The sequence below is a fragment of the Sapajus apella genome, unplaced genomic scaffold (genome assembly GCF_009761245.1).
Source record: "Sapajus apella isolate SASKATOON/1434 unplaced genomic scaffold, GSC_monkey_1.0 scaffold14, whole genome shotgun sequence".
NCBI lineage: Eukaryota > Metazoa > Chordata > Mammalia > Primates > Cebidae > Sapajus > Sapajus apella.
The window spans coordinates 13290794-13318516 of NW_022436954.1; the positions used below are offsets into that span (position 1 = coordinate 13290794).

The window sequence follows — 27723 nt, forward strand, 5'->3', positions numbered from 1 at the left end:
AGCCTCCATCTCGCCAGCTCAAGTGATCCTTCCACCTCAGTCTGCCCGGTAGCTGAGGCTGCAGGTGCACGTCATCATGCCTGGCTAATTTTTGTAGAAATGGGGTTTCACCACGTTGTCCAAGTTGATCTCAAACTCCTGAGCTCAAATGATCCACCTGCCTTGGCCTCCCAAAGTGCTGGGATTACAGGCATGAGCCACCATGCCTGACCACAAGTATCACTCTTTTTTTTTTTTAATTTATTTTAAGTTCTGGGGTACACGTGCAGGATGTGCAGGTTTGTTACATAGGTAAATGTGTACCATGATGGTTTATTGCACCTATCTACCCATAACCTTGGTATTAAGCCCAGCATACATAAGCAGTATCATTCTTAACACATGATTAAACTCACATGTAATGAGTTTACTTCTCATTACTCCACACCATAGTAGTCTATTTTACAATGAGGAGACTGAGGCTCAGGGAGGCTGAGAGATTTACCTGGAATCAATCAATTATTGATTTGGAAGCATCCGATCGCCAGGTGTCTGAAATAATGACAGCAGCAACAATGAACATTATGCTTACTGTGCCAAATACTATGCTCAGCATCACAATCCTGATTCCTTTGGGCAGTTAGGTAGGTTCCATTTTACCCGAATTTAGGGAGGAGGAAGATGAGACTTGGAGAGGTAACTTGTTCTAGGTAACCCAGGGTAGTCAGTTGAAAAGTCAAGACTCAGACCTCGATCTGACTAACTCCAGAGAAACCCATGTCATTCTGCCTCTCGGAAAACACTGCTCCCAACTGCACAGTTCAAAACCCCACCCAAGCCGGCCCTGAATCACTGTCGGTCGGCTGAAGCCCAGTCGCACTTTGTTTTGACCAAGAATACAGAGGGCGCTGCCTGACATTAGTCTGGGGGCTTGGGGGAGAAGATGGGGGTCTAGGGTGGAAATGTAGGTGCTGGGGCTGTGCCAGCCGGAGAGTGTCCGGGACCAGTCGGCGAGTCACGTGCGCGTGAAACTCGACCTAAGGGGAGGGGAAGGGGAGGGAGCCCCCGCCCCCACCTCGGGGCGCCGCTCGGAAGGCGAATAAATACAACTATCAACCTCGCAGATCCACTTCATCCAAGCCCAGCCTCGTAGACCTCTGGCGCCCGGCGGGTTCCCAGTTCCCCCTCTTCTTCCGAGGGGACAGCGGAGGCGAGGCCACCGGGCTGTCAGGCTGAAGCTCCGTGGCCGCCGGCTCCCGCACGCCGAGAAGACCCCAGCGCGGACGCGGCTCAGGGCAGGGCCCCCGGGACTCCGGACGCGCCGCAAAAGCATTGCGCTTCCCAAGGCGTCCGCTGCTGCTGGCTACTCCTTTGCCCCCGACCGGAGGTGAGCAGCGTGGGCGGGGAGGTGGGGCGCGGAGGGTCCCCGGCAGTGCATCGGCTGAAAGCCACTGAGGCCGGCTCCCGCCAACACTCCCAGGCTTCCCCAGGAAAGCCCGATACTTGCGCCCGAGGTCCTTCGGCACAGGGTCCCGTCTCGCCAAGCATGTCCTTCCTTCTTTTCTCCGTCCCCTCCGACTCTTCTCTTCTTCCCGGGCTGGGCTCGCTGCACTTCCTCTGGTTAGAGCTGCACTTTTGCCAGAGTTCCAGCGATCTCTGCGAGCACCTGAACCAAAGCCCCATTTCACAGATGAGGATACCGAGGCCCCCTGGAAGTAGTGACTCGTGCTTCCTCCCCTCGCCCTGGGTCTTCCCTGCCCTCCTCCTCTCCGCCTTCCTCGGTCTCACCCCGGTTGTCGCTCCCTGCCCCCGCGCCGCCCGCGTTCCCTCTCCTCCCCCCTAGGCTGCAGCGGGGGGAGCTGGGGCTCCTTCCCTCCCTCTAGTAAACACACCCGCCCGCCAGCCCATCCGCCACCACTGCCCTTATAAAGTCAGCAGCCACCAGACTTCCTGCTGAAGTCCGAGCCCCCTCCCGGGGCCGGAGGTGGTAGGCGGGTTCCGAGGTACAAAGCCTGGTGTCCCGTACCCTGCGGAGTGAGTGAGGGGCACGCGGGGGCGGGGGCGACCGGTGAGAGCCTGTTCTGGGTCTTCCTCCACGTGGCAGCTGTTGGTTTGGCCCAAGAGACTGTAGGGTCGTAGGTCGCCTGATGTGGAAACGGGGAGAGCTTGCTGCCGCCCGGCCCCAGAGGGGAGGAGAGGTCTTGGAGGGGCAACTGGAAGGTGGGGCGGTAGGCTAGCCTTGAGCTTGCCCTTCCTCCTCCTGCCAGCTTTTAGGGGTCTTTCCTGGCGCGAGAGTCCGGGAATGGGCCAGCGGTGCTTCAGAGCGCGCTCTGCCCCTTGCTGTCCCCTGGAGACCTGGGCGAATGCGGACTTGCCTCCCAGCAGCTCTGCCCTGCGCGCTCTGGCCTGGGTGGGAGAACCCGGCAGCGCGCCAGGAAGCTGCAGCGCGCGTACAGGACCTTCCTTGTTTCCGATAGTGGCGCAGCGGGAACCCTGTGCCGCGTGCACCCCTGGCACTGCTAGTGCGCGCAGAGCCAGCTCTGTGGCACCGGCTGGGGAAGCCCAGAGCTCTATGGGGGCTCCATGAGAGTCCTCTTGCGGGTTGGCCTGAGGGGTCTCTGGTGCCACCATGATGCAGGACCCCTCCCAGGGGCCACTGGGGGGCCCTTCGCCCAGCGCTCTGTTTCTGTGCAGGCTCTCGGCCAGCATGGCCCCCACGCTGCAGCAGGCGTACCGGAGGCGCTGGTGGATGGCCTGCACGGCGGTGCTGGAGAACCTCTTCTTCTCTGCTGTACTCCTGGGCTGGGGCTCCCTGCTGATCATGCTGAAGAATGAGGGCTTCTATTCCAACATGTGCCCAGGTATGCCTGAAAATGGGCGGCATGGGCCAGGGGGAGGGATGGCAAAGATAGATGAAAGCCCGAGAATATCAGGTGGCCAGGTGGACCAGAAAGCAGGGTTGGCAGTTGGACAGCCTCACTTTTCGACCTCTTCAAATTTCAGGAGGAGAATGGGTGGCACTCTGCCCACTCTACCTTATTTATCCAATCCAGTGGTCACTGAATGCGAGGTGTCCTGCTGGGCATCCAGACCCTGGGACTAATAGGCAGAGTCCTAAGCCTCTGAGAGCGTCAGGCCTAGAGCTCTTGGAAGAAGAAGTGCTGCACCTAGCTGGGAGAGGAATTTCTTAATAGGGCTGCCATAAGGCAAGGGAGAGTGGCACGAAGTGGAGTATGAATGCAAAGGGCCCCACACGCTTCCCTTTTCAGGACCTGGGAGCCCCCAGGTTTTCAAATTATTCACTTGCACAAAGTTAAATAGCCTCATTTCCTTTAGGATGGCATTTTGGAAGATCTCTGGTTTCCACTTCAATCACCTTGTGTGAGTGGCTTGGAAACTGGGAGTAGGAATTCTAACACTCTTTGGGAGCCGTAACTACAGCCACAAGCTGCCTGAAGCTGCCTTGGGGCAGGGAGTTAGCCCAGCTGGTGTCTGGGACTTGTATTTGATGGGTATCTTCCTATTCTGGGAAGGAGAGAGCTGTGCTGACAAGCTCCACTTAAGGAGCTGGGTGGAAGTGGAATTTGGCTCTCCTCCTCTCTTTTTATCCCCTTTTCCCAACTTCTGTTGTGGAGTAAGCTTGGAAGGAAGGCTAGCTTGCATTTGAATCTCAGCTTCCACCACTTTTATCAGTTGGTGACTTCAGTGAATTCCTTAAACATGGAGCTTCAGTTGCCTAGTCTTCAGAATGGGAATAATAATAGTATCAATTCCATGGGAGTGCTGTGAGAATCTACAGTGCTTAATAAATGTTATTGTCCTTCTGGTTCCTCCTGGCTTCTCATTTCAACTCCTTGCTGCACAGTACCTGATGTGGGCTACGGAAGGAAACCGATTCCTTGGGGGTGGAGGTGGGGAGGTCTTGATCACTGCTCTAAACGGCAGCTGCTCTGCCCCAGGATCTGCCCCATCCAGCCAGGGTTATCTGTAAAGAAGCAGTAGGTGGCACCGAGAGATGGTGACTCGCCCATGCCTCCTGGCCCCAATTTCGGGGTGATAGGGGCTGGAGGAGGTGGGGTTGGCAGCCAGCCTGGGATAGCTGGGTGGGTTGGGAATAAGAGGCCTGAGATGAAATGATACACATACCAGGATGGCTGCAAGAACCAAGTGGAGGGCTATTAGGGACCCACATGATATCTAAGTCCCCTAAGAGTTTATCCTGGAGATAGGCGAGAACCTGCCTGCCCTTGATACCTGACACTGCCCCTATGTAACTTCTTTTTATTTTGAGACAAAGTCTTGCTCTGTTGCCCAGGCTGGAGTGCTTTGGTATGATCTCGGCTCACTGCAACCTTCTCCTGGGTTCAAGTGAGCATGCGTGGCTGATTTTTGTATTTTCAGTAGAGACAGCCTTTCAACGTGTTGGCCAGGCTGGTCTCGAACTCCTGACCTCAAGTGACCCACCCGCCTCGGCCTCCACAGTGCTGGGATTATAGACATGAGCCACCATGCCTGGCCTACCCCTTGTGTAACTTCTTCCAGCCTTCCCCACCTGCTGCTGGTGGCATTTCTTTAAAAGCAACTTGAAGATTTGTTTACATCACACATTTTGATGAGGTCTGACAAATTACATGCCACATTACCCACCAGAAAGTATTTAGAACCTTTCTATCACCTCCCAAAACTCCTGCTTCCCTTTTGAGGGCTCATCCCTCCACCTGCACGTTTAAATATGAAAAATATGTAAAACAGCTTTAAGATATAATTTCCATGCCTTACAGATCACCCATTTAAAGTATATGATTTAACGGTTTTAGTATATTTGGAGTAGTGCAACCATCACCAGAGTCAATTTCAGAACATTTTCTTTTTTTTTTTTGAGACGGAGTTTCGCTCTTGTTACCCAGGCTGGAGTGCAATGGCGCGATCTCAGCTCACCGCAACCTCCGCCTCCTGGGTTCAGGCAATTCTCCTGCCTCAGCCTCCGGAGTAGCTGGGATTACAGGCACATGCCACCATGCCCAGCTGATTTTTTGTATTTTTAGTAGAGACGGGGTTTCACCGTGTTGACCAGGATGGTCTCGATCTCTTGACCTCGTGATCCACCCGCCTCGGCCTCCCAAAGTGCTGGGATTACAGGCGTGAGCCACCGCGCCCGGCCTAGAACATTTTCTTTATCCGCAAATTAACTCTGTTCCGATTAGCAGTACTCACTACCCTCACCCCCCCACCCCCAAGCACCAGGCAACCTCATCGATTTCCTGTTGCAGCTTTGCCTGTGATAAAAGTTAGATTTACCTATTCTGAATATTTCATTTAAATGGAATCTTGTAATATGTAGCCTTTTGTGATTGGCTTCTTTCACTTAGCATAATGTTTTCCGGGTTCATCCTTGTAGCATGTATCAGGACTTCTTTTTATTGCTGATTAATACTCCATTGTATGGATCAACCACCATTCTATTTACCCATTTGTCAATTGATGGCTGTTTGCATTGTTTCCAACATTTTGGCTATTAGGAATAATGGTCTGGCTGGGTGTGATGGCTCATCTGTAATCCAAGCTTATTTCAAGGCCAAGGCAGGAAGATCACTTGAGGCCAGGAGTTTGAATCTTCAGTGAGCTATGATTGTGCCACTGCACTCCGGTCTGGGCCACAGAGTGAGACCCAACTGTTGGTCTCTTTTGGGGTTTTTCGTTTGTTTGTTTTGAGACAGGGTCCCTGTGATCCAAGCTGGAGGGCCGTGGCACAGTCACAGTTTACTGCAGCTTCAACCGCTTCAACCTCCTGGGCTCCAGCGATCCTCCCACCTCAGCCTCTAGAATAGTTGGGACTCCAGACCTGCATCACCACATCCAGCTTATTTTTAAAATTTTTTGTAGACACTGGGTCTCTCTATGTTGCCCAGACTGGTCTTGAACTCCTGGGCTCAAGTGATCGTCCCTCCAGGGCCTCCCAAAGTGTTGGGATTACAGGTGTGAGCCACTGTGCCTGGACCTCTTACAAGTTTTTAATGTGGATTTATGTTTTCCTTTTTCTTAGGTATTGCTATATCTGTCATAAGGGTAACTATGTTTAACATTTTGAGGAGCTACCAAATTGTTTTCCAAAGCGGCTGCACTATTTTACATTCTTTTAAATTTTTTTTTTTTTTTGAAACAGTTTTGCTCTCGTTGCCCAGGCTGGCGTGTAATGGCATGATCTTGGCTCACTGCAACTTCCACCTACTGGGTTCAAGCTATTCTCCTGCTTCAGCCTCTCAAGTAGCTGGGATTACAAGTGCCCACCACCACACCCAGCTAATTTGGTATTTTTAGTAGAGACGGGGTTTCTTCATTTAGGTCAGGCTGGTCTCAAACTCCCGACCTCAGCTGATCAGGCTGCCTCGGCCTCCCAAAATTTTGGGATTGCAGGCGTGAGCCACCATGCCCAGCCACAACAGTTTTTAACATTGAAATCCAATTTGTCTATTTTTTTCTTTTGCCATTTGTGTTTTGGTGTCATGTTTAAGGAACTATTGCCTAATCTCAGGTCACAAAGATTTACACCTCTGTTTTCTTAGAGTTTTGTAGTTTTAGCTCTTGTAGTTAGATCCTTGATCCATTTTGAATTAATTTTGTATATAGTAGAAGATATTTACCTGGTTTTGTAAGTTGCCCAGAAGTGGGTGTGCTTCTAAACCTGGCGGTTAGGGATTACTGGAGGTGACCAAAGTGAATTTCTTTCCTTTTCTCGGAATTTCTTTTCCTTCCTTCCTTCCTTCCTTCCTTCCTTCCTTCCTTCCTTCCTTCATTCCTCCCTCCCTCCCTCCCTCTCTCTCTCTCTCTCTCTCTTTTTCTTTCCTTCTTTCCTTCTCTGTCTTTCTTTCAACAGTCTCTGTCACCAGGCTGGAGTGCAATGGCTCCATCTTGGCTTACTGCGACCTCTGCCTCCTGGGTTCAAGCAGTTCTCCTGCCTCAGCCTGCTGAGTATCTGGTATTTCAGACGTGTACCAGCATGCCTGGCTAATTTTTGTATTTTTAGTAAAGAGGGGGTCTCACCTGTTGGCCAGGCTGTTCTGGAACTCCCGGCCTTAAGTGATCCATCTTCCTCTGACTCTGCCTCCCAAAGTGCTGATATTACAGGCGTGAGCCACTGTACCCAACCCTTTTCTCAGAATTTATTTGTTGATTTTTTTTGTTTTATTTTGTTTTTGAGACAGCGTCTCAATCTGTCACCCAGGGGGAGTGCAGTGGTGCGATCATTGCTGCAGCCTCAAACTTCTGGACTCACATGATCTTCCCACCTCAGCCTTCTGAGTAGCTAGGACTACAGGCCTGTGCCTCCATGCCTGGCTAATTTTTTAATTTTCTGGGACTTATTTGTCCATTCTTGGAAGGTAGGGTACAACATGCCTATCTCTGCCTGCCTCTCTTCCCTTCAAGGGACCCCACCCTAACTCCTTGAGTCTGTCAGGCTGACTACGGGTGCTCTTCCCTGACCTGCCGTCATCATGGTGCCTGATCAAAAGTGCTTGCTTTCAGGCTGGGCGCAGTCACGCCTGTAATCCTAGCACTTTGGGAGGCCGAGGCAGGCGGATCACCTGAGGTCAAGAGTTTGAGACCAGCCTGGCCAACATGGCGAAACCCTGTCGTTACTAAAAATATAAAAATTGGCTTGGCATGGTTGGGCCTGCCTGTAATCCCAAGTACTTGGGAGGCTGAGGCAGGAGAATCGCTTGAACCTGGGAGGCGGAGGTTGTGGTGAGCTGAGATCGTGCCATTTCACTCCAACCTGGGCGACAGAGCGAGACTTTGTCTCAAAAAAAAAAAAAGTGCCCATTTTCTGCTTTTTGGGACTTTATTCACTGTGGGTGTCAGCCTTCCTCTATAGTGTCCCAAGAACACAGAATCAGACCAGGAATCTGTGTCACCACAGTGTGTGAAAATAGACAGGCTTCCAACTCTGCGATGTGCTGTTGGCTGATTGGAGCCAGTTACTTGATTTTCTTAATACCTCAATTACCCCATATGTATTATTTGGGCACTTATGCTGGATATAGAGTAGTTAATTCTGAGAAAGAGCTAACGGAGCCTCTGTTTCTCAGAATTTAGGCAGAGGCATTTCAGTTTATCACAAACTGTATCTAGCAGAAGCGCCCAAAGATAACAATTGCTAAAGTTCCCTAGGCATTTACTCTTAGTTATTTAGTCCTCACTATGAATCTGTGATACAGGTGTCATTATTAACCCTTTTATAGAAGAGAACCTGAAGCTCAGAGATGCCAAGTAACTTGTGCAAGGTCACACAGCCAGTAAATAAAGGGCAGACTAAAGATTCGGTTTCACATCGGACCCCAGAATCTTTCTGCTGGGACTCATGGGAATAGTGTGGATGTCCCTGACCTCCAATGGCCCAGGGCTCTCCTGGGGGAATCCAGCCATAGACAAGATACCAGCTAGAGCCCAATCCTAAGGTATTCCTTGTTTGTTTGTTTTGGAGACAGGGTCTCACCCTGTCACCAGGCTGGAGTGCAATGACATGATCAATGCTCACTGCAACCTTGACCTCCCAGGCTCAAGCAATCCTCCCACCTCAGCCTCCTGAGTAGCTTGGACTACAGGTGCACACAACCACATCTGGCTAATTTTAAGATTTTAATTAATTAATTAATTAATTATTTTTGAGATAGAGTATCACTTTGTCACCCAGGCTGGAGTACAATGGTGTGGTCTCGGCTCATTGCAGTCTCTGCCTCCTAGGTTCAAGTGACCCTGCCACCTCAGCCTCTCAAGTAGCAGGGACTACAGGTGTGCACCACTATGCTCAGCTAATTTTTTTTTTTTTTTTTTTTTTTAGACAGAGTCTTGCTCTTTTGTCAGGTTGGAGTGCTATGGCGTGATCTTTGCTCACTGCAACCTCTGCCTCCTGGGTTCAAATAATTCTCCTGCCTCAGCCTCCTGAGTAGCTGGGACTACAGGTGTGAGCCACCACGCCCTGCTAATTTTTGTATTTTTAGTAGAGACGGGGTTTCATCATGTTGGCCAGGTGATCCACCTGACTTTGTGATCCACCCGCCTTGGCCTCCCAAAGTGCTGGGATTACAGGCGTCTGCCACTGCGCCTGGCCGCTCACCTAATGTTTTTATTTTTTTGTATAGATGGGGTCTCGCTATGTTGCCAGAGCTCAAACTCCTGGACTCAAGCAATCCTCCCATCTTGGCCTCCCATAGTGCTGGGATTACAGGCATCAGCCACCACACCCTGCCCCTAAGGTGTTTTTGCTGAATGTGACCATGTCAGTGGCAGGAAAAGGAAGCATCATGGGGTCAGGAAAGGAACACTAAGCAGGGAGACAAAGATAATGGGATCATTTTGTGAGTGTTTGCTGTGTGGCAGTTCTCCGAGCCAGCCTCTCCCGTGACTGAGACCACTGTTCCCATTTCCCAGATGGGATCATGGAGCCTCAGAAAGTTTCTGCAGCACAGCTAGTGGAGTTGAATTTGAACCCAGCTTTTCCAGACTCCAGAGGGTAATGCTTCACAACCATCCCATTTTCCGGTGTCTCCTAGACCTAGTCATTTGCAATTCACCTTCATGATTTTACCATTTCTATGTGCCATAGCTACTGTTATTTACTTAATAATTCCTTTTGAATCAGTCTACTTTAAAAAAATATAGCTTCGCCAGGCAAGGTAGCTCACGCCTGTAATCCCAGCATTTTAGGAGGCCGAGGCGGGCTGATCACGAGGTCAAGAGCTCGAGGCCATCCTGACCAACACGGTGAAACCCCGTCTCTACTAAAATACAAAAAAATTCAGCTGGGTATGGTGGTGCATGCCTGTAGTCCCAGCTACTCCGGAGGCTGAGGCAGGAGAATTGCTTGAGCCCAGGAAGCGGAGGTTGCAGTAAGTTGAGATTGCGCCACTGCACTACAGCCTGGCGGCAGAGCAAGACTCTGTCTCAAAAAAAAAAAAAAAAAAAAAAAAATATATATATATATATATATATGGCTTCATTCTAAGATGTAATATTCTTGGAATCTTGGGTTTGCTGTTACCCACCCCCACACATTATACATATACATATATGTTGCTATACATACATATGTACATATATACATGTATGGTTTTTTTGTTTGTTTTTTTCACATGGAGTCTTGCTTTGTAGCCCAGGCTGGAGTACAGTGGTGCAATCTCGGCTCACTGCAACCTCCACCTCCCGGGTTCAAGCAATTCTTCTGTCTCGGCCTCCTAAGTAGCTGAGACTACAGGCGCCCACCACCACTCCAGGCTAATTTTTTTATTTTTAGTAGAGACAGGGTTTCACCATGTTGGCTAGGCTAGTCTTGGACTCCTGACCTCAAGTGATCCGCGTGCCCTGGGTTCCCAAAGTACTGGGATCATAGGTGTCAGCCACTGCGCCTCGCAGTGTATGTTTTTAATACACATTCAAATAACGAATAACTATAAAACCTTAAAAACCATTCAATGTTACTTCCTGAACCCATCTTGAGTGCCCACATGGTGTGCATACCACATGTTGGGAAACACTGCTTTCCCTAGCTTCCAAGCTCAGCTTGATCACTGTCCCACTCTATGCTTCACTTTATTTGTCTATAAAACTTGGTGTGGGGGGCGTTGATGCCAAAGACCTTTTCTGTTGTAATCAACATGGACATAAATCTAGAACATCTTGGTATCTTTGGGCTGGCTCCCCTCTTAGTTCAGAATTTGGATTTTATTCAATTTCTCAAGAGTGATCAAGCCTCATGAATGTGCTCATTGGTCAAACTCATAAAAGCCTGACTGATAAAACAGGAATGAATGTATTAATTGACACTAAATCATTAGCAGTTCACTGGGCTGGATTCTTCATCAGTGGGAGAACCCATGTCCTTGCTGACACTGACATGTGCTTGAGAAACTTGCTAAGCTTACTGGCCCATGTAACACAGAGGCCCTTTGGTGCAATAGAAAACTGTTGACTTTGGAGATTATCTTGAGTTTGAATCTAAGCCTGCCTGTAAGAAGCTGGGTAACTGAATTGCTTTGCTTCTTGGACCCTTACCATTTATAAAATGGGGACCATTGCACTCACCTTGTAGGATTGTTATAAGGGTTAAATGGGATTCTCTATAGAAAATACTGGCACAAAGTAGGTGTTAATTTGCATGCTAGTGGGACTGTTTGTGACGGAAATTATCATTCGATTATCAAAGACTTAGGAGCAGGAACAGTGTCTAATTCAGGGACTGCAAACGGAAATGCCAGTTGGGGCCAGGCATTTGCTAATAATTGGGTAAAGCAGGGCAGGTGTAGGATAGCAAATGTCTGGGCATTAAAAGAGAGATGAAGACTTGTCTGCCCTTTAGAAGGCAAGCCCTGGCAAAAGGGGGTGGCCTCCACTCAGCTACCACCATGCCCAGGTCTTCTGACTTTTTAAAGAGAAGCAAGAAATCTGGATTTTTATGTGATTACTCCAGATTTTAAACTGGCACTCGATTATAATTTACAACACTGTAACACTGCCAGCTGAAGAAGACTCTCCATTGCCCAGGACAGTTCCTTCCCTGACCGATCAGCACTCAGGATCTTCCAGGCCTTCATGTTCTTCCTCATGTTAACACACAGATCCCTTTACCCTTACTCTTCTACCGCCTGCATGCCGTTTGGATACGTAAAGTCAGGGGTCATTTTCACCACTGAGGGCAGATATCCTATACCACTCCCTACTATCCAGGCGTTATCACATCCTCCTGTTGGTTATTTTGTTTTATTTTGCTTTTTTTTTTTGAGACAGGCCCTTACCCTGTCACCCAGGATGGAGTGTAATGGTGTGATCATGGCTCACTGCAGCCTCGACCTCCTGGGCTCGAGCAATCCTCCCACCTCAGCCTCCTGGATAGCTGGAACTAAAGGCATGTATCACTGTGCCCAGCTAATTTTTTAATTTTTTTTTTTTTTTTAAAGACAGGGTTTCCCAATGTTGCCCAGGCTGGTCTTGAACTCCTGGGCTCAAGCGATGCACCTACCTTGGCCTCGCAAAGTCCTGGGATTATAGGTGTGAGGTACTGTACCTGGCCTGGTTTGTTCTTTTGGCAGCACCTGTTACTCTAGAGCTGAGAACTTCCTTTATCATGCATTGTGGGATGCCCAGCTCCTAGAGTACATGCTTACCACGTGACCCACCAGGAAGGTCAGCTACCCCTTCATCAGATCCTTCAGGAGCACTTTCTCTGGGCCAGGCACTGTGCAAAGCTTTGTTTACTGTCTTCAATTGTTCACTGTCTCCAATTTAATCCTCCTAAGGAGGTTGTGGGTTAGGCATTCTCTTCTCCAGTTTACACATAAGGAGCCTTAGGCTCAAAGGGAGGAAGTTCCTTGGTCAAGGCTGCACAGCTAGTAAAGGCTGCTGGTGGGAATTCAGACCCTGATCTGCCTGCCTGCCCCAGGTACACCCTGAGGTTGTCCTTGGCAATGCTGCCAAGTGACAAATTGGAGGCCTAGGGGCAGCCACCTCATGACTCACTGAGCATTGAGTAAAGGGAAACAACCCTTCGTCTCCTATCACTAGCTTTTCTGCTGAACTTGTCACAACCCCAAGCTGGCAGTTTACCATAAGGACAAGTCCTCCAGGTGGACTTCGAGAGGGGACTGGAGGGCAGTGCCTGGTCCTCATTCTGTGCCTCAGCTTCATCACCTGGGGAACGGGATACTTTAACTGACTCATGGGGCTATCGTGTTTAGAACAGGGCCTGGAACATAGTTTCATGCTCAATAAGTATTAGTTATTATTTTCTCAGACTATCATTGGGAAAGCTTCCACTAAGTTTTAGTGAATTCTTTTTAAATTTCTTTTTTTATTTAGAGATGGGGTTTTACCATGTTGTCCAGGGTGGTCTCAAACTTGTAGGCTCAAGTGATCTGGCTGTCTCAGCCTCCCAAAGTGGTGGGATTACAGGCAGGAACTACCATGCCAGGCCATTTTAGTGAATTCTTGTTACAGCCATTAGAGCACCACTCACTGCCTTTGCCTTTGCCTCTAGATAGGGGGCGCTTCTTGTTGGGGGTCCACAACCCCCTAAGCTTGGACACTGAGTGCATATTACAACTTGGGAAATATCTCATTTATGTCCAGTATCTCATTTGAGCTAGTTGAAGCCTCGGGCTGTGTGTGTGCAAGACTCTCTCAGGGTCAGGTACGAACTGATGCCATTTCTGGAGCAGCCTCATCAGAGGAGACGTGACTCTAGGGTACTCTGGTATGGGATTTGGAAGGAGGCCCCCTGACCCCGGGCTGCTCTCTCCCGTGCCCAGCTGTTCCTGCTGTCATGTGCTGAGCCCTTCCTTCCCCCTCCTCAGCTGAGAACAGCACCAACACCACCCAGGATGAGCAGCACACGTGGCCGGGCTGTGGCCAGCAGGACAAGATGCTCAACCTGGGCTTCACCATTGGTTCCTTCGTGCTCAGTGCCACGACCCTGCCACTGGGGATCCTCATGGACCGCTTTGGCCCCCGACCCGTGCGGCTGGTTGGCAGGTGAAGGGGCTGGGCTGTGGGGAACTGGAGGATAGGGACCCTGCTGCAGGGGGAGGGGAGGCTGGGTGCTCACTTCCCTGTGTCTCCACAGTGCCTGCTTCGCTGCATCCTGCACACTCATGGCCCTGGCCTCCCGGGACGTTGAAGGTGAGCTGTCTGTCCTCTTGTGGCCCCACAAGGAAAAAGTAGGTGGAATGAAGGTGGATGTTTACCCCAGCTCCTGCCTTTGGCATCCCACAGCTCCCCAAATGCCCTCATCTGCCCCTCTCCCCCTTCCAGTTCTGTCTCCATTGATATTCCTGGCGCTGTCCCTGAATGGCTTTGGTGGCATCTGCCTAACGTTCACTTCACTCACGGTGAGTGTTACAGGCCTGGCCTGGCAGCAGGGTTCCCCTGAGTGGGCTGGGGGAGGGGCCTGTGGCCATAGATCACTAGATCCAAGTGCATGTGTGAGAAACTGTGCAAGTGGCTGTGAAGGGCGGGTGTGAGGCTGTGTGTGTGTGGATGAGGCTGTGTGTGTGTGTATGTACAGAGCCCATAAATGTCTGCGAAGCTCTGTTCTAGGTACTGGAGTACAGCACAATCAGGACTGATCATGCCATCCTCCCTGCCGGAGGTTACATTTCGGGGGTGAGGGGCACAGACAACCCAATAAACAAGTAAACTCATAAATTATGTCAGTAGTCGTAGGTGCTGAGAAGAAAATAAAACTGGATAACATGATCGTGACGGGGAGGAAGCAGCTCGAGACAGCGTGTGTACGCCTGCCATGTCTTGGGAGATGGGTGTGTGACCCTGTCTCTGTGTAAGCCATGAGTTCATAGGTGTGTTTGTGAGCGTACTAAGTTGAACCATATGAAATTATCAACACCTCGCCGCGCTTGATTTATAAAAACGGCTTTTGCACATGGCCTGACCTATTACATGTGTGTGAGTTGTGTATGTGTGTTGCTCTAAGTTTGTATATTTATGTGAGTGTGTAAAAGCGTTAAAGGCTTAGGAGTGTCAGGAGGGTGAAGGGGAAGGTTCGTGGCTGGGCTAGCTCGGACTGTTTATCTCCGAGAAGGGCTGCCTGACTAGGTGGTTTTGGCAGAATTTCACCTTGCCCCAGCAGCCGCCTTTAATTCCAACCGGGGACATTTCACAACTCTGAAGGAAGGAAGCGGATCCCTTTCTCCCCGCCCCTCTGCGCAGTCCCTTCTCCCTGCTGTGCAACTTGGCCCAGAGCCCTAAATCCCTTCTCCCGGGGGCTTGACCTCAGACCCTCCCCGGCGGCCTGGTGGGGCGTGGCCAGCGGCTCCTCCCTGCTACGGCCCTGCCTCCTGTAATCTCCAGCCAATGGCAGGGCCCGGCGCCGTCCCCGCCCCTCAGCCCCTCCCCCCCCACTGGCCGGCCCCGCCCCCTGGGCCCCTGCGCTTGGCCCAGACTTGGACCAGGACATCCCGTGCTGCATCCTGCGGGCCCAGCTGCTGTTGCCACGCGCGCTGCAAGGCCGCCAGCCCGGGGTTAGCCGGCCGGCCTCGCCCCACCCATGGTGCTGGGCGGAGACAGGGTCCGTGGCCCCTTGGAGGGGAGAGGGCTCTGCCCGTCTCCAGATTTGGCACCCTTCCCTGGCGTCCTTGGCTGCCTCACAGATGCAGAATGCCAGGGAGACCTCTGCTTAAGTGGGTAGAGGTTTTTCCTGAGCCACTTCGCCGGGGAGGGGAAAGGAGAATTTAGTTATTTGTGTTTAAACAGTTTTTTTTTTTTTTTTTTTTGAGACGGAGTCTCGCTCTGTCTCCCAGGCTAGAGTGCAGTGGTGTGATCTCGGCTCACTGTAACCTCCACCTCCCAGGTTCAAGCAATTCTCCTGCCTCAGCCTCCCGAGTATCTGGGACCACAGGCACACAGCGCCACACCCGGCTACTTTTTTGTATTTTAGTAGAGACAGGCTTTCACTGTGTTGCCCAGGCTGGTGGCCAACTCCTGAGCTCAGGCAATCTACCTGCCTCAGTCTCCCAAAGTGCTTGGATTACAGGCGTGAGCCACCGCACCTGGCCTAAACACCTTTACCAGACCTGTTGAGGTCTCCCTTCAGGGTCTCAGTTTCCCCTTCTGTGGAGTGGGTTTAGGCTTTGTACAACTCCTAAGGTCTTTCCCAGCTGTGGGATCTAGTGACCTGGGGAGGATGGTGGGGCCAGAGGAGGGTATGTGTGTGTAAAGGGCATCCTGACTTTGCCGTCCCTTGCCCTGAGGGCTGGGCAGAGGCAGGTGAGTGGAACACATGATCCATTAATTCTCTCCTGGTGGGGGTTCTGGTCCTGCTCAGCGTCAGAGCCACCTCCTCTGGAGACCTGGTCAGCCCTGACTCCGTTCCCTCCCTTATTCCCACCCTCACCTCCCAGGACATGATTGGTCCTGATTAAGCAGAAACTCCGCCAAGAGGGTTAAGAGGCACGGCCTGTTACGGGGACACAGCCGTGGCCACAGCCTTGTGTTAGGACTGGGACAGTCACAATGTGGAGAAAGTCATTCATGTGCTCTGTGAACTTGAGTACACTTTTTCTCCCTGGGTCTCAATTTTCTCATCTAAACTGGGTTGGAACAAGATCAGTGTTTCTTTTTCTTTTTCTTTTTTTTTTTTTTTTTGAGACGGGCAACTCTTGTTGCCCAGGCTGGAGTGCAATGGCGCGATCTCGGCTCACCGCAGCCTCCGCCTCCTGGGTTCAGGCAATTCTCCTGCCTCAGCCTCCCGAGTAGCTGGGATTACAGGCACATGCCACCATGCCCAGCTGAATTTTTGTATTTTTAGTAGAGACGGGGTTTCACCATGCTGACCAGGATGGTCTCGATCTCTTGACCTCGTGATCCACCCGCCTCGGCCTCCCAAAGTGCTGGGATTACAGGCGTGAGCCACCGCGCCCGGCCTTTTTTTTTTTTTTTTTGAGACATAGTCTCAGGCTAAAGTGCAGTGGCGCGATCTCGGCTCGCTGCAACCTCCACCTTCTGGGTTCAAGTGATTCTCTTGCCTCAGCTTCCAGAGTAGCTGGGATTACAGGCACTCAACACCACACGCAGCTAATTTTTGTATTTTTGGTAGAGATGGGGTTTCACCATGTTGGCCAGGTGGTCTTGAACTCCTGACCTCAAGCTACCCGCTGGCCTCGGCCTCCCAAAGTGCTGGGGTTACAGGTGTGAGCCACTGCACCCAGCCAAGATCAGTGTTTCTTAAACACCTATTGCATGCGTTGTTCAGACGTGCTGAATAAAAGGGCTCCATAAACAACAAACTTGGGAAATGCTGGGATTAAACAAAATTAACCAAATGTCTCTTTGAGGACACGTCTGGAGCCTTATGGAAGCAGAAGGGCACTGTGAGTGTGTAGGCAGCGGGCAAAGCACAGTTTCCCACATTGATTTTTCTGTTTGCTTGTTTGGCCTTGGGGCTTTTCTGCTGCGTATCCTGGGGCTGTTGCTGGGAACGCTGGGCAAGGGTCACGATGTCCCCTGCTCATGGATGCTACTTTACCCCATCAGCTACCCAACATGTTTGGAAACCTGCGCTCCACGTTAATGTCCCTCATGATTGGCTCTTATGCCTCTTCTGCCATCACCTTCCCAGGAATCAAGGTATGGAGCTGCTTGAGGGGCCAGTGAGGCCCCCTGGGTTTTCTTTTTGTCTTGACACAAGAACTGGGTGGGGCAGGGTGAGCAGCAGCTACTGCTGACCCCTGGGTCTGACTTCTCTGCTCTCCTTTCTGTCATACCAGTGCAGGCCTTCCCCCTCTCTCCTGGGCAAAGGCAAGCTTTCTCAGCTGCTCTCCCTGCCTCTGATCCTTTTTCTCTGCAGTCTGTTACTCATATGACTTCCAGAAGTATCTCAGATGGAGAACAGGCTCACACACTGCTGAAAAACCTCCAGTGGCTTAGCTTCACCTACAGAATCAAGTCCAGCCTCTTTTCAGGCATTCAAGGACCCTGACTCTCTGGCTTCATTCAGCCCTTGGGGCCACATTTTTCCACACCTTCCAGAGGCTGGGTGGTTTGGTCCAAGTCACAAAGTTAGTTTATGCCAGGCTGGACCCTGGGCAGGTAAACCTGATGTACCTGGAAGCTAGCAGACCAAAGTTTTAGCTCAGTGCAAGGTGGGAGCCTCTGTTTCCTGTCAAATATCAAAGCATTCTTTAAGCCATGCTCCTCAACCTCCACTGTGGGCAATTATTTTGTTATTTTAGAAGGTACTTTTGCTCAGCATCTCCAGAGGAGTTTGAGAGAGTACATGGGTGGGGGGCCATCGGTTGTTCTGGTGGCCGGCATGGAGAGCGGGCAGTTCTCCCTTCTTTTCAACTGAAGTAGTGTTTGAGGAGCCAGATCTTACCCTCCACACATTTGGTGGTGTGGCCCCTTTGAAGCTCTATCCTGTCCCCATGGAGGGAAAGGCCCCATGGTCCAAGACTGCAGAGAAACAGAGGTTTGAGCAGGAGCCTGAGGGGATGGTAGGCATTAATTATCCTGGACAGGTGGCATGGGGAGGACAAGAGGACAGACGTCTTCTCTGTGCACCAGCTGCTTCCGTCAGAGGGACTGACACATTTGCACAGAATCTCATTTAATTCAGAACCTATCTGCCCTGGGGTTGAGAGGCCTTAGGCAGAGCACCTGTACCTCCCTCTCCCCCACCCCCCAGGTGTTGCAGCTGGGAGCACCTAGGAAAAGAGAGAGAAGGCTGAGCATGACCAGTCTGGGTTTGCCTTCTCCCCGGGGAATGTGCCAGGAAGGGGCAGGGTAAACAAGGTTAGGCCTGGTAAACCTAGAGTGTTAAGCTTCCTTTGTACATACTATGAAATGGACATTTTTTGATGAACATAAATGAGAATGTGGAGTCATAGGCAAAAATGTATCTATCTATGATCGTGGACATTTCAGAGCCATTTTGAGCCAGGGGCCAGCAACTTCAGGTTTTGTGGCAACTACTTCATAGCTCTCTAGAGGGGTTCAAGTGAAAAAGAAAGAGGAATGATGGGTCTTCTGAGTCTGACTAAACTTCCAGTCTTGGTTTCCTCATCTGAAAACTGGGCACAAGGACGGGGAGAAGAGACCTTCTTTAAGGCCTCTGAGGCCTGGGATCTACCTTGGTGGGGTCTGGGGCCAGGCAGCCTTCCCCACGGGCCCTCTCCCTCCTCTCACAGCTGATCTACGATGCCGGCGTGGCCTTCGTGGTCATCATGTTCACCTGGTCTGGCCTGGCCTGCCTTATCTTTCTGAACTGCGCTCTCAATTGGCCCGTGGAAGCCTTTCCTGCCCCTGAGGAAGTCAATTACACGTGAGTGGCTGGACTGGGCGGAGACTCTCCGCTGCGTGGCAGGGCTGTGGTAATATGATAGATGGAATTAGCTTTGGATTCGGAGAGACCTCAGCTTGGACTTCTGCTTGGCAAATCGCTTGAGCCCTGCAAGCTCTGCTTTCTCATCTGTACAATGGGCCTGTTCCTACCTACGTATGGGTCACTTTTGTTTGTTTGTTTCTTTAGAGGCAGGCTCTTGCTCTGTCACTCAGGCTGGAGTGTAGTGTCTTGGTCCTGGGCCACTGCAGCCTCAAACTGCTGGGCTGAAGCAAACCTCTGCCTCTGCCTCCCAGGGTGCTGGGGTTACAGGCACATACCACCATGACCAGTTAAGTTTTGAATTTTTTGTAGAGACAGGGCTTACTATGTTACCCAGGCTGGCTTTGAACTCCTGACCTTAAGTGATCCTTCCACCCTGGCCTCTCAAACACTGGATTACAGGCATGAACCACCATGCCCACCTCCCATGGATGTTTTTAAGTAATAGAGTTGGCACATAACAGGTGGTCAAAACACGGTCACTATTTATTTTTTGAGACAGAGTCTCACTCTGTCACCCAGGCTGGAATGCAGTGGTGCAATCACTGCTCACTGCAACCGCCTGAGTTCAAGCAATTCTCCTGCCTCAGCCTCCTGAGTAACTGGGATTACCGGCGTGCACCACCACACCCAGCTAATTTTTGTATCTCTTAGTAGACACAGGGTTTCACCACGTTGGCCAGGCTGGTCTCGAGCTACTGGCCTCAAGTGATCCACCTGCCTCGGCCTCCCAAAGTGCTAGGATTACAGGTGTAAGCCACTGCGCCCTGCCCATGGTAACTACTTTTGTGGGTGCAAAAGTAATTGTGGTTTTTGCCATTAAGAGTAACAGCAGGCCGGGCGCGGTGGCTCAAGCCTGTAATCCCAGCACTTTGGGAGGCTGAGGCGGGTGGATCACGAGGTCAGGCGATTGAGACCATCCTGGTCAACATGGTGAAACCCCGTCTCTACTAAAAATACAAAAAAAAAATTAGCTGGGCATGGTGGCGCGTGCCTGTAATCCCAGCTACTCAGGAGGCTGAGGCAGGAGAATTGCCTGAACCCAGGAGGCGGAGGTTGCGGTGAGCTGAGATCGCGCCATTGCACTCCAGCCTGGGTAACAAGAGCGAAACTCCGTCTCAAAAAAAAAAAGAGTAACAGCAAATATTGTTGTCATCCTTTCTGGGTTTGGAAGAGGAGATCAGAATAGGAGGCACCTCAGCAACAGCACTCGATGCCATGTGGTCCCGAAAAACAAGCACTCCGCCTTTTGTGGGGCTACCTGAACACCAACTTTTTCCAGCCCCCAATCAGTTCAGCAGAGGCAAGGGGTGATACTCCACACGAAGCACATATGGTGACATGACAGAGCTGACAGTTACGCCAGGCACGGTACTTATCGTCATACCGTCCTCAAAAGCTGTGTGATGTAGATTTGGTATCGACTCCATTAATAATATAATAACAACCCCATTATAACTGCATTAATAACTCCATGCAGGGAACAAAGTGACTTTCCAAACTTCATGCCATTCAAAGGAGGGTGAATCTTTGGTTGGACAGAGCCTGTCTGACCCTGGAGTCTGAGGTTTTTTTTTTTTTTTTTTTTTGAGACAGAGCCTAGTTCTGTCACCCAGGCTGGAGTGCAGTGGTGCGATCTCAGCTCACCACAACCTCTGCCTCCTGGGTTCAAGCGATTCTCCTGCTTCAGCCTCCCGAGTAGCTGGGACTACAGGCATGCACCACCACACCCAGCGAATTTTGTATTTTTAGTGGAGACAGGGTTTCTCCATGTTGGTCAGGCTGGTCTTGAACTCCTGACCTCAGGTGATCCACCTGCCTTGCCACCTCAAAAGCTGTGTGATGTAGATTTGGTATCAACTCCATTAATAATATAATAACAACTCCATTATAACTCCATTAATAACTCCCAAAGTGCTGGGATTATAGGTGTGAGCCACCGCGCCCGGCCAGAGTGTGAGGTCTTAATGCCGCCTCCTCCGTGGGAACAGCCCAAGTGAAAAACAGCTGATCCGCTCTTCATTTACTTGGCATCTGTGCTAAGCTGGTCCCTGAGCCAAGCTCTGAGTGACACAAACAGGAGCCCTGCGTTAGGGAGCTTGTGAGCTTGTCAGTGCTGGGAGAAGGGGTGCTGGACACCTTTGGGACAGCCGCCTAGCGGTAGGCTGTTGAAGGTGGGCTCTGTTTGGCTGGTTCCCCTACACTCTGGCCCAGCTGCCTGCAGGAAGAAGATCAAGCTGAGTGGGCTGGCCCTGGACCACAAGGTGACAGGTGACCGCTTCTACACCCATGTGACCACTGTGGGCCAGCGGCTGAGCCAGAAGGCTCCCAGTCTGGAGGAGGGGTCGGATGCCTTCATGTCCTCCCAGGATGTTCGGGGCATTGCAGAAAACCTTCCTGAGAGTGAGTGTCTGGCCAAGGTGCCAGCCTTGGGGGACAGGGGTGGTGGGTTCTCATATCTAGTGGTCACTCATGTTCAATTATTTATTGGCGTCACTCTTCAGTCCTTACAACACCCCATGATGTACGGGGGGTGTGCTCCCCATTTACAGATGGGCAAATCAAAGCTCAGCTAACTCTGGGGAGTTCAGATTCCGGGTTACCCTGCTGGATTCCTGGAATAGGGGAGGGAGGAGCTTCCAAAATGGGGACAAGGTCTCTGGGCCCATCAGGTGGCTGGTTTCCTCAGCACCCCTTGCAACCTCTGAGGTTATTGCGTCAGGTGAAGCCAGGCCTGGGAGCCTCCCTGCAGGAGTCCTCCACACCTGGCTGGCCTATGCCCCCTGCTGGTCACGGGAGGAGCTGCACCACCTGCCTAGGCCGTTTCTCCAGAGGGTACATGAAGATGCCAGGACTGTCAGCTCCATGATAAGTGGAAGGAGCTCCTTGGAGTCAGGAGCAGGAGTTGAGGGCTTTGAGTCCTGCTCTCCAGTTATAGGCTATGTGACTTGGGTAGATCACCTAATCTCGCTCTTGATTTCCTCACCTCTTAAGCCCACAAACTGTGAAGTTAGTAGTGATGATTGAATAACACCATGGATGTGGAAACTGTGTAAAGTGCAAAATGGTGTGAAGTTTGAGGCTGGTTACCCCCAGTGCCGATTCTCAGAGGGCAGCGTGGCTAAGGGCATAAGCTGGAGTTCAGCTGACTGCTACTCCCTGCCCTGTGAGTAAAACGTGATAAGGATAGGGTTGTTGTAAGATTTGATTAAATGTAGTAATGCATGTGAAGTATGTAGCCTAGAGTGACTGCTTTAGAGTTTTTTCTTTTTTTTTTTTTTTGAGATGGAGTCTTGCTCTGTGACCCAGGCTGGAGAGCAGTGGTGTGATCTTGGCTCACTGCAACCTACGCCTCCCAGGTTCAAGCGACTCTCCTGCCTCAGCCTCCCTAATAGGGGGGACTACAGGCCTGCACCACCATACCCAGCTGATTTTTGTATCTTTAGTAGAGACGGGGTTTCACCATGTTGGCCAGGCTGGTCTCGAACTCCTGACTTAGTGATCTGCCTGCCTCAGCCTCCCAAAGTGCTGGGATTACGGGCGTGAGCCACCATGCCCTGCCAGTTTTGTTTTCTATAAAATAGAGATAGGGTCTTGCTGTTGCATGGGCTGGAGTGCTGTGGTACAATCATAGCTCACTGCAGCCTTGACCTCCCGGTCTCAAGCGATCCTCCTGCCTCAGCATCCTGAGTAGCTGGGAATACAGGTGTGAACTACCATCCTTGGTTAACTGAATAATTGTAGGTTTTGCTGTGTTGACCAGGCTGATCTTGAACTCCTGGGCTCAAGTGATCCTCCTACCTCTGCCTCCCAAAGTGTTAGGATTACAGGCGTGAGCCATGGCATCCAGCTGAGTTATTTTCCCACTTGAAGCATAGGATATACATCCAGAGGGCACCTAAAAATGTTCTGAGCTGGGCCGGGCGTGATGGCTGATGCCTGTAATTCCAGCACTTTGGGAGGTCAAGGTGGGTAGATCACAAGGTCAGCAGTTCAAGACCAGCCTGGCCAAAATGATGAAACTCCATCTCGACTAAAAATACAAAAAATTAGCCGGGCATGGTGGCAGGTGCCTGTCTTCCCAGCTGCTTGGAAGACTGAGACAGAGAATTGCTTAAACATGGGAGGCGGAGGTTGCAGTGAGCCGAGATCGCGCCACTACACTCCAGCCTGGGTCACAGAGCAAGACCCTATCTCAAAAAGAGAGAAAAATGTTCTGAGCTAAGCAAGGGCCCGGAGACAAGTGAGTCTGAATGTTCCTATCCTCTCCAAAATCACATAGATAGTGTCATTCACCACAAGGACTGCATGAGCTGGGATAGTCAGAGGGCAATGGAAGATCTGGGGCTCAGGGGCACCCCCTGCTGTCTCCCCAGGGTCTGTCCCCTTCCGCAAGAGCCTCTGCTCCCCCATTTTCCTGTGGAGCCTCCTCACCATGGGCATGACCCAGCTGCGGATCATCTTCTACATGGCTGCCATGAACAACATGCTGGAGTACCTTGTGACTGGTGGCCAGGAGCTTGGTGAGGCACCGCGGAGGCCCCTGGGGGTTGGGGGCACTGGAGGTCACCTTGGCTGGGCCCCCCTCACCATACCTTACCCTACCCACAGAGACGAAGGAACAACGACAAAGGGCCACAGAGACAGGTAGGGCGATGAGAGCTGGGCCCTGGCCCACACCTACCCCACTGCAACCCGCTTTCCAGGGGGTGGGAGTCCTCTAGACGTGGGCCCACCCAGGTAACCCTGGGCATCTGGGGGATGTAAGAGTCTGAGTTCAGAGGAAGGTGATTTTGGTGCTCTCTGGCCTCCGCTGGAAGGGGTGGTGGTGCCCACTGAGTGCCAGTTCCTGACCCCACTGCCCTTCCCCTCCTGCCCAGTTGGGTTCTACTCCTCCATCTTCGGGGCCATGCAGCTGTTGTGCCTTCTCACCTGCCCCCTCATTGGCTACATCATGGACTGGCGGATCAAGGACTGCGTGGATGCCCCGACGCAGGGCACTGTCCTCGGAGATGCCAGGTGACCTGCCAGCACAGGGCTGGTGACAGCAAGTGGTCAGGCAATGCTTTTCATTTTCCCTGTGCTTTATATTCAGCATCTCATTTCTTTCTCCCAAGAAACCTAGCAGAGCAGGGGTACCTCTCCATTTTACAGATGAGGAAACTGAGGGTAGAAAGGGACCTGGCTTGCTTAAGAATAGCTAATGCGGAGTGCTGACTGTGCACTCGGCACCTTGCCCTGTTTAGGCCTACAGGACTTCTCTGAGGTAGGTGCATTCATATCTTCATTTTTCAGATGAGGACACCGAGGTACAGGGTTGCACAGTGAAGTCACTCATCCAAGATCACACAGCTTTTAGTGGCAGGCTCCGGACCTGTGTTATCAGGGTACACTCCAAAGTCTTGTTAGACTTGCTGGAATAGAGTTGGTATATTAGATATTTATTGCTGTATAACAAATCACCCCAAGGCTTGGCTTTTTTTTTTTTTTTGAGACAGAGTCTCACTGTGTCACCCAGGCTGGAGTACAGTGGTGCGATCCCGGCTCACTGCAACCTCCGCCTCCCAGGTTCAAGGAATTCTCCTGTCTCAGCCTCCTCACTAGCCAGGACTATAGGTGCCTGCCACCACGCCCAGCTAAATTTTCACTTTTAGTAGAGACAGGTTTTACCATATTGGCCAGGCTGGTCTCAGACTCCTGACTTTGTGATCTGCCCACCTCAGTCTCCCAAAAGGCTAGGATTACAGGTGTAAGCCATCATGCTTGGCCTTAGGCTTAGCATTTTTAAACAATAGATACTTCACATTTCATACAGCTTCTGACAGTCAGAAGTCAGGGAGAGACTCAGCAGGATGATTCTGACTCACAGTCTCTCTAATGAAGCCATAAGCCAAGCTGTGGGCTGGGGCTGCAGTCATCTGAAGGGTTGACTGTAGTTGCAGAATCTATTTCAGTTCAGTTACTCCCATGTGTTACTCAGTAACACACATAGGTGTGTTCAGGACATAGCACCTGGTTTCCCCTGAGCAAGAGGGCTGAGCAGCAGAGACTCAGATACCCACAGTACCTTCTCTCAAATAATCTCAGAAGTAGCATACCATCACTTCCATTACACTCTATTGGTGGCATAGAATAACCTGGTATACTGGGGGAGGGGATTGCACAAAGTGGGGGAATTTCACAAGCCCAGATCCTTGGGGGCTGTCTTGTTGGCTGGAGAACACCATTGAGTCTTTTTTTTTTTTTTTTGAGACAGAGGCTTGCTCTGTCACCCAGGCTGGAGTGCAGTGGCATAATCTCAGCTCACTGCAACCTCTGCCTCCCGTGTTCAAGTGATTCTCCTGCCTCAGCCTCCCCAGTAGCTGGGATTCGCCATTGAGTCTTGAACCCAGATTCTGTGACTGCTTTTGCTCTTTTTGTGTTCATCCAAATAGTCCCTGTTTATCCTGAGAGGATGAGAGAAAGAGACTGGGAAGGAAGGAAATCCAGCGGCTTCCCTCCCTGCTAGCGGAGCCTGGCCCTGGTACTGGCCTTCCCCCCTACCTCTGCCCTTAATGTGACGAGGGTTCCCTAGCAGGGCCCTTCTATCCAGGACATATGGGCCGCCTGTCCTCACCCCAGCCTACTGACCTCTGTCCTCAGCTGGCCTCAGGGTCCTCGATCGTGCCAGAGAGAGGAAGCACTGGACAGCCAGGCCGACCTGCTGTCCCCAGGAGGGCATCTGCTTTTGTCCAGGGCAGGGACACATTCCTGAGGACTTCTGATGAGAGACAGCATGAGAGCTTCCTGCTTTCCACCTTCCTTCCCATCCTTAGTTCTCAAACTTTCGAATGTGCATGAGAATCACTTAGTGGGGGATATTTGTCCAAATGTAGATTTGCAGATCTCCCCACTGAGATTCCGAGGGCTCAGTGATCAGGTCTGTGAATCTGCAGGCTAAGAAAGCAGCCCCTTTGATGATTGCGTCGTTGTACAGGGGAGCAACACTTTGAGTAACATGGAGCTAGAGAACACGGGTGTCTGTGGGTTTCCCATGTTTTCTACTGCCCCAACAGCGAAGGCATATCTGAGGCGGGAGGGGCCAGGCTGACAACCAGGGAGTTCTGGGAATGTAGAGGCAGCAGCCAGTGACTTCCAGTTCTCCTCAGGGATGGGGCTGCTACCAAATCCATCAAACCACGTTACTGCAAGATCCAAAAGCTCACCAATGCCATCAACGCCTTCACCCTGACCAACCTGCTGCTTGTGGGTTTTGGCATCACCTGCCTCATCAACAACTTACACCTCCAGGTACCCACCTCCATCCTTCCCCTCTCCCTGCCTCCCGGGACTCCTCCAAAGGGATGGTCCACCCAGCATCTGCCTTCCCGGAAGCATGGTTCTGGTCTTCCGGATCTATTTTCTGGGTTCTCCAGGAAGTGTTTCTAGTAGATTGGATTGGCAAGGGGGTAGGAATTGAGGCCCAGTTGGCCTCTTCGCCCTACCCCTCCTTCCTCCAGCCTCCACACACTCTCCTAACCTCTTCACATGCTCTTTTTGGTTTTAGTTTGTGACCTTTTTCCTGCACACCATTGTTCGAGGTTTCTTCCACTCGGCCTGCGGGAGCCTCTATGCTGCCGTGTGAGTGTTGGGCTGAAATGCCTTCCTGAGCTTTGCACCCGTGATCAGAGAATCCCAGGGCAGGGCTGGAAGGGCCCCAGGCATCCCCTAAGGCACCCCTCCCTCTCTGAGCCCCTCTGATGGCAGGGAGCTTACTTCCTTAAAGGCAGCTTACCCCGCTGTAATTGACTCCCCCTGTTGGCATCTTCCCTTAGAGGAAACTGAAATACCTGGCGTGATGACGCTTTGGTCCTGTGACTGCTGTTTGAAATGGCCCCTGGAGTGGCCTCCCCTCCATGCCCACCCTGATGAAATTTCCCAAGGGCAGCCATTTGCCTTATGATTTTCCTCTTCATGTTAGACAGTCCCCACTTCTCTCTCTCCCGGTTTCCCCTGCTGGGCGCTGCTGAGGGACTCTCCCCTGTGTGTGTGATGGAGTAACAGGACATTACAATAGTGACGACAGAATCATAACCATTATCGAGTGATTCGTTGGGGTAGGCAGCAGGCAGGGTCCTCGACCATCCGTCCCTGAGTTCAGCCTCACTGCAGCCATCTGGCAGAGGGCAGCTCTGTTTCCTTCATCTGCTCAAGTCAGAACCCTGGAGTTTCCTTGATTCTTCTCTCCCTTACCCTCCGTGTTCAGTCCAGCCCCGGTGCAGCCAGCAGCAGCTTCCGCATACCCCAAATCTGACCCCTCTTGTCACCTCCACTGCTGCCTCTCCAGTCCTAGCCACCAACATCTCCAGCCTGGATTACTGTGGCAGCCTTTAGTCTCCCCACGTCTGCCCTGCCCCCTCCCTCAGCCTATTTTTAACACAGGGGCTGCAGTCACCTGTCAGGACATAAGTCTTTCTGCACATCACTCTGTGTCGTCCTATCTTATCTGTCTCAGAGTAAAAGCCAAAGGCTTTACTGTGTCCTAAAAAGCCCTCCCAAGATCTGGCCCCAGCACTTCCCTCCTCTCTAGCTCCCCTTCCTCCCTTGCTTCCCCTGCCACAGCCACAGTGGCCTCCTAGTGCTCCGGAAGCCCCAAGCGTGTTCCCTGCTTGGCATCTTTGCCGGTACTAGTCTGTTTCTAGAACATTCTTCTGCAGATATCTGCAAGGCTCCCAGTCTTAGCCTTCTCTCCTTCTTTGGGTCTTTCCCTGACTGTCCTCAGTGGGGCCTCCCTCGGCTGTCCCATGCACAGTTGCAGCCTCTCGACTGCCTCCTCCTCTGGTTTTTCTCCTTAGCATGTATCACTGCCTAACACGCTGTGC

At 51.4% G+C, this 27723-nt stretch overlaps 1 protein-coding gene across 11 annotated transcripts in view; it reads left to right on the top strand.

Moving 5' to 3' along the window:
- The first annotated feature begins 236 nt into the window (after positions 1-236).
- SLC43A1 (solute carrier family 43 member 1) overlaps positions 237-27723 on the top strand; it is a 30734-nt gene continuing 3247 nt past the window's right edge. For 2 of the 11 annotated variants that reach the window (XM_032283380.1, XM_032283381.1), the window contains exons 1-12: positions 1274-1366; positions 1605-2840; positions 13323-13500; positions 13592-13647; positions 13780-13856; positions 17017-17109; positions 18669-18802; positions 21087-21265; positions 23239-23385; positions 23474-23509; positions 23743-23881; positions 26011-26152. In XM_032283380.1, coding sequence (XP_032139271.1) covers positions 2609-2840; positions 13323-13500; positions 13592-13647; positions 13780-13856; positions 17017-17109; positions 18669-18802; positions 21087-21265; positions 23239-23385; positions 23474-23509; positions 23743-23881; positions 26011-26152 — 1413 coding nt within the window. In that variant the 5' untranslated portion in view covers positions 1274-1366; positions 1605-2608. Of the gene's footprint in view, positions 999-1028; positions 1367-1604; positions 2841-9408; positions 9491-13277; positions 13501-13591; positions 13648-13779; positions 13857-17016; positions 17110-18668; positions 18803-21086; positions 21266-23238; positions 23386-23473; positions 23510-23742; positions 23882-26010; positions 26153-26408; positions 26483-27723 lie in introns of those variants that run through there. The other 9 variants (XM_032283377.1, XM_032283379.1, XM_032283383.1 and 6 more) reach the window with 9 other exon arrangements.